We start from the raw sequence: 5,716 nt of genomic DNA, 5'->3' as shown, positions 1-5,716 counted from the left end.
CAGGGTGGGCGCGCTGCTACGGAGGCAGGCAGCCCCAGTCCGCCTCAGCCTCCACCTGCAGCATCCCCCACCGCGCCCCCAGCTGCCGCCTCAGGTACTTCAGGGCCTGGCTGTCCTCTGCGGAAGCCGAGACGAAAGGGCCCAGGCTGGGCGGGGCCTGTCCCTGCAGCACGCTGGCCAGGACCCCTGCGAGCTGAACTGCGGATCCCTAGACAGCGGTGAAAGCTGTGAGCTCTGGGCTGCGTCCCACTGCAGGCGTGCCTCCCCTGCCCAGCCTACCTCCTCCACCAGGGCCAGCACTCGGCCCCCTGCCGGCCCTCGGAGCAGGGTGGCCAGGAGAGCAGCCTGGGGGACCTCCAGGCCGTGGGCAGGCCCTAGCACCATCAGCGCCATGTCAGGCTGAAAGCCATAGGCTAGGGGCAGCACCAGACCCAGGATGCAGCTCAGGAACCCACCAGTCGTCTGTGGGAAGATAGCAGCAGGGCACCACCTTCACCCAGGGGACACCCCTCCTGTTGGTCCTGCCCTCCCCACCTGCTGGGCTCAGGGCATGGACCATGAGCAGGGAGCCAGGAAGGGCTGGGGCCTGGGCCTGGGCCCTCTGACCATGGCAGTGAGCTTCCAGGGCTTGCCGGGCTCCCAGCACCTGTCTGCCACTCACCCCTGGCAGTGGCATGGAGACCTGGAACATGGACAAAGCAGAAGCCTCCTGGCCCCTGATGTGCAGCCACAGGGTCCTCCTTCCAAGTGGGAGAGTGAACATGATTGGCCATATGCATGAGACCTGCTCACCTCCTGAGCCCAGGCAGCAGGAGCAGGCCAAGGGTGCTGACTGCAGGCCTGGGCTGGAGGCCTGCCTGGCACTGCTCCCAGGGGCCTGCTCCCACAGCCCAGCTGCAGAGGGCCTGTATGCACTGCTCAGCCTGCCATATGCCCGTTCACACGCGTGACCAGACAATCATACCCATCATCAGCAAGGTCCAGGGGCCGGTCCAGCTGTCCTAGGACCACACAGAGCACCCTGAAAGAAGAGCCAGCCAGGATCAGCTATGGTTATGTTGCCCAGAATCCACCCCAGATCCCCACGATGTAACAGGGTTCTGCCCTTGATGCACAGAACAGCCAGTGAGCACTCACCTCTCGGTTCTGAGGGATAGGCTTTGCTGAATAACCACGTCCAGGGTGGCTGTTGCAGCAGGGGCTGGGATGGCTACAACACCGCTGCCCACCTGCAGGGTCAGTGGACAGTGGAGGGCAAGGCATAGCCCAGTCTGAGCCAGGCAGACAGACCTGCTCTCCCTCCCTGGCTCCTGTCCAGGCAACAGTTATGGATCTCCCTTACATTCAGGTCTGCTCACTCCATGTCTGTAAATATGATGCTTAAAGCTACATCATTTTTTTTAAGAGGGTTTTTGCTATAGGGTGCGTGTGCTTGCCAGAAAGACAGAGACAGACAGAAAGCAAGAAATCACTCCCCAGAAGGGGATGGGCACGCCTTAGTCCCTTCTCCATTCTCCTCTTGGGATCTTGGGCATGTACGCACACACGCCCAGCGTGAGTTTAAGCCACCGGGTCGAGGACTCGGACTGTGATCAACTACCTGGGAGTCCAACTACATAGCCATTACACCAACTGCTGGCCCCTCTCTAAGGCTACATCTTAAATCTTCCCTTTCACCTTTTTACCAAAGAGCTTTCATTTGGTTGAGGGACATGAGGGGGGTCACAACCTCCAGACTGGACTCTTGCGAGAACAGTGCCTGCACAAGGCAGAGCCCCACGGAGAAGGCAGAGGAGGCAGGGTCTTCTAGGAGGAGCTAGGAGGACGGAGGTGGGCAGCACTGGCCTCCCCTTCCCCAGACTCTCCTCCCCGGCCCTGGGCCCAGGCCGCTACCCAGCTGGCGCTCATCTTGGGTGCAGATGCAGGCCACACCTGGGTGTTCTGCCCACCACAGCGGCTGCAGGTTCTGGCCAGCCCTGCCCTCTGTCTGTACAACCTGGCTCTCTATGGACAGGCCATACCTCACCAGCAGTCCTGGGTCCTGTCCCTGGGTCCACAGCCAGCCCCAGCCCCTCTCAGGTGCCCTCTCAGGTGCCCCTACCTGCCCATCCAGGATCCCATCTAAGAGGTTCAGGAGCTTCCCAAGTGCCATGAGGGCCTCATCCTGGGCCAGGGACCTGTGTAGCCTGTGGTGGGCAGACCATAGGGACACACAGACACAAAGTGACCCCATGTCAGTCACACACAGACACGTGACTTAGACCCACCCTCTCCCAAAACCTGCCTATCCACCTGGCCCAGGCTTCTGTCTTCTCCATCGAGGCTGACCCCTCCTGAAGGAGGACACCAGGAGGCAGGATGAGGCTGGCAACTGGTGTGGTCAGGGCAGCAGCCGTGCGAACAGGGGGTATGGGGCAGAGGCACAGCTGGCCCAGGGGACAGCTTGGCACTGCTACCGCTGCCTCACACACAGGACCTCCAGGCAGCTGTGGTGGGGGCCTCTCATCTGGGGAACGAGTGCGGGGACCCAGCAATGGGGCTGAGTCTAGAGACAGTTGAGAGTCATGCCACTGCGCTGGAGCTTCCGGTAAGCACCCACCAGCCCATGCCCAGGTAACACTGACCGTTCTCCTGGAGGCTTGTCCAGTGAGGGGCCTGGGCTGCTCGGACACGCTGGATAGATACCAGGGCGCTGCAGGTACAGGGTTGGAGCGGTGAGGCCTGGCCACACACCCCAGCCCCCCCACCCTCCCATCCTCGCACCTCTGACAGGGCACCATGGGCCGCAGCAGGGGTGGGGCAGGGTCGCCCAGCAGTGCCTGCACCGTCATGCACACCGACTGTGCCAGCGACTCCAGGTGGTAGCCGCCCTGCAAATGCACTGGGTCACTAGGGTGGGCTCGCTATCTGTGGCAGGACACCCCACACTGCACCTTGGGCCTGATGCCCAGGCTCCTGATGGGCATTAGTGTCCCAAGTCCTGGCCTGGCAATCCTTCACTCGCTCTCCCCGCTCACCTCCAGCACGGCACAGACCCGGCCGCCAGCCAGCACCTGCAGCAGGTGTGTGAGGTGGGCAAAGCATTCTGGCGTGGCCTGCATCTGCCCCTGTGACAAGAGCCAGCTGGGTTGGGGCTAGGCCAAGGACCTCATGGGCCCTCCCCAGCCAGGCCGAGCCCTCACCTCAGGGTCTCCGATGGCTGAGTCGAACCCTGCCGCAACCAGCACCAACTCAGGGCCAAACTGCAGTCAGGGCCAGGGTAGAGCCCGATGAAGGGGAGGTCAGTGTTGCCTGCCTCCATGCACCCAGTTCCTCCTAGGAGACCCTCCCTCCCTCCTCCTGCCTTCCCAGTGGAATTGCAGGCACCAAGCCCCCAAGAGTTACCTCGAAGGCCAGTGGGAGGAGCACGTGCAGAAATGCAGCCAAGTACTCAGCATTGCCCATCCCTACCTGCAGGAAGCCATGTCAGAGGCCTGCCCTGCCAACAGGGCAGTGCTGTGGGATCTTTACTCCTGGGACCTGAGCTCTGAACATTCCAGGCTACACTGGAGGCCCAGAGTGGCAGAGTGGGGAGGGGTACAGGCGGGGAGGTGGGTTGGGTGGGGTTTGGGGGCCAAGACAGGCACCTGGTTCCAGGGCAGGTTGACAGTGAAGCCACGGCCCTGCCCCCGCCCCACCACGTCTGCATCCGACTCTCGCAGGAAGGGCCAGAAGCGCCCGTGTTCATAGCGATGCCAGGAGAAGTAAAGGACGCTGAGGACAGCCAGTCAATGTCAGTGGTCAGCACCTCAGAGCTCATGGCTCCTCCCAGAACCCGGACCTGGGGCGTACAGCCACTCCTCCTCCCTCGGATCTCCCAGGCCAGGCTGCACACACCCCCAAAGGGGAGACTGCAGGGAAGGGCCGCGTCCCCATCCAGCTCACCTGGGGTCATCCTCGAAGATGTATTGGATGCCCTGGCCATGGTGAATGTCCCAGTCTACAATGAGGATCCTAGGGATGGACAGCCCCGGGGTGCCTGAGGGGGGCCTCCCAGCTCAGGCCAGAAACCCACCTGCTGCGCCCTCCCCATCTGGCCTGGTGACCCCCCTGCAGCCAGCCTGGCACACACCTGTGCAGCCCATGCTTCTGCTTGGCGTGTTGAGCTGCAATGGCCACATTGTTGAACACGCAGAACCCACTGGCTGCTGCCCGCTGGCTGTGGTGCCCAGGAGGCCTGGGAGTGAGGTAGGGTAAAGGATGGGTCAGGGTCATCTTGTCCCCTCCCAGGGCCACCGGGGGGCCAGCTCTCACCTCACCAGGGCAAGCCCGTTGCGCACAGTTCCAGCCAGCACGGCGTCCACCAGCTGCAGTGCAGCCCCCGCAGCCAGCCGAGCGCAGTGGTAGGTGCTCTGTGGGGCAGGGTGCACATGAGTCCCACCCATTCTGCACCCTCGCAGGCCAAGCCCACACCTGCTCCAGGCCTCAGGACACCACCTGCTGAGCCAGGAGTGGCAGCAAGCTGAGCGTTGTCACTCATGTGAACTCGGGGGCCCTTGGCTGGGGTGGGCAGCTGGGGTGTGGACACAAACAGGCCACATGGCCGTATCTGGGTGATGGGGGTGTGTGGAGGGCACCCACCGGGTGGAAGTAGACGGCATCGTACTGTCCAGACAGAGCCTGGAGCTCTGCCTCGCCCAGGGCCTGGGTTCCCCGAACCAGGGCCACGTACTCCAGGCTGCAGACAGGCAGGCAGTCAGGGCCGGGTCACCAACAGGGGAAAGGCGGCCAGGACCTGGAGCCCCACCCCATTGCTCCACGAACCCACTGGCCTACATAGCCAGTGGTGAAACAGGTGCTGGTAGGCTTGGGGTGGCCCCAGAGGCCCCAACCAGGCTGTCCCCAGAGGTGTGTGGCCCCTGGAGTCTGACCTGTGTACCAGGCCCAGCTCCGCCTCCGAAGCCTCCCGGGTAGATAGCCGCGTGCACCTCTGCTCCAGGCCGCACTGCCGCAGGAGGTCCAGGGCTGCGGTTAGGCGCTCCGGGCACTCGATCTGGCACTCAGGGCTGTGGCACAGAGAGCTCGGTATCCAGAACCCTCTGCCCCAGCCCACCACAGCCAGGCCACACTTACTCGTCCCAGAGCAGCCGGGGGGCTGTCATATCCTCGTGGTACACGAGTGCAGTGCCCATGGCTGGGCTGTGGTCACTACGCAACGCTTTGGGGGTAACAGGACCCAGCACTGCTCACAGGCGATCCTCAGCCTGTACCCACTTCGCAGCCCCGCAGCCCCGGGAACAGGCCAAGGCCCAAGACCTGCCCGAGACAGAACCTGGGGCGGCACTGGCCAGGACAGGAGCACACAGATCCCAGACACAAAGACCTCGGGCGGCAGGCGACACTACAACGAGGCAGGGGCACACGTTGGCGCCCAGGGCCTGCTTTCCGTAGCCCCGGACTCAGCCTGTACCCACTTCGCAGCCCCGCAGCCCCGGGAACAGGCCAAGGCCCAAGACCTGCCCGAGACAGAACCTGGGGCGGCACTGGCCAGGACAGGAGCACACAGATCCCAGACACAAAGACCTCGGGCGGCAGGCGACACTACAACGAGGCAGGGGCACACGTTGGCGCCCAGGGCCTGCTTTCCGTAGCCCCGGACTCGCACCGGGTCTGCCGCCCGCTGCTGCGAGCCCTGCCGGAAGCTGGGGCTGCAGCAGGGCGGGCGGGGCCACGGGCG

The 5,716-nt window shown here is 63.8% G+C and overlaps 1 protein-coding gene across 3 annotated transcripts; it reads right to left on the bottom strand.

Annotated features, from left to right (window-relative positions):
- Positions 1 to 6: 6 nt before the first annotated feature.
- On the bottom strand, positions 7 to 5,434 carry HDAC10 (histone deacetylase 10). Of its 3 annotated transcripts, none has more exons than XM_006157582.2 (19): positions 5,113 to 5,434; positions 4,911 to 5,045; positions 4,621 to 4,717; positions 4,294 to 4,391; positions 4,112 to 4,216; positions 3,925 to 3,993; positions 3,627 to 3,753; positions 3,385 to 3,450; positions 3,183 to 3,242; positions 3,018 to 3,107; positions 2,764 to 2,870; positions 2,625 to 2,692; positions 2,293 to 2,545; positions 2,102 to 2,186; positions 1,138 to 1,229; positions 965 to 1,021; positions 662 to 740; positions 280 to 462; positions 7 to 208 (listed from the first exon to the last, which is right to left on the bottom strand). In XM_006157582.2, exons 1-19 carry the CDS (start codon positions 5,169 to 5,171, stop codon positions 17 to 19), a joined length of 2,022 nt encoding a protein of 673 aa, XP_006157644.1. In that variant the 5' UTR covers positions 5,172 to 5,434; the 3' UTR covers positions 7 to 16. The 3 variants fall into 3 exon arrangements, with proteins under 3 accessions (XP_006157644.1, XP_006157645.1, XP_027631137.1); XM_006157583.2 differs by having other exon boundaries at positions 2,293 to 2,506; XM_027775336.1 differs by having other exon boundaries at positions 4,112 to 4,198.
- Between the last annotated feature and the right edge of the window lie 282 nt (positions 5,435 to 5,716).

Source organism: Tupaia chinensis, unplaced genomic scaffold (assembly GCF_000334495.1).
Source record: "Tupaia chinensis unplaced genomic scaffold, TupChi_1.0 Scaffold000548_1, whole genome shotgun sequence".
Taxonomy (NCBI): Eukaryota; Metazoa; Chordata; class Mammalia; order Scandentia; family Tupaiidae; genus Tupaia; species Tupaia belangeri.
The sequence above is the reverse complement of the archived record's forward strand: the minus strand, read 5'-3'. Positions and strand labels throughout refer to the sequence as shown.

Excerpts from the sequence above, each read along its gene's own strand:
- HDAC10 (XM_006157582.2), bottom strand. The coding sequence starts at position 5,171 with ATGGGCACTGCACTCGTGTACCACGAGGATATGACAGCCCCCCGGCTG. Across the intron at positions 3,754-3,924 it reads ATCTTCGAGGATGACCCCAG|CGTCCTTTACTTCTCCTGGC; the intron begins GTGAGCTGGATG and ends GGCTGTCCTCAG. Across the intron at positions 1,230-2,101 it reads ATGGGATCCTGGATGGGCAG|GTGGGCAGCGGTGTTGTAGC; the intron begins GTAGGGGCACCT and ends CTGACCCTGCAG.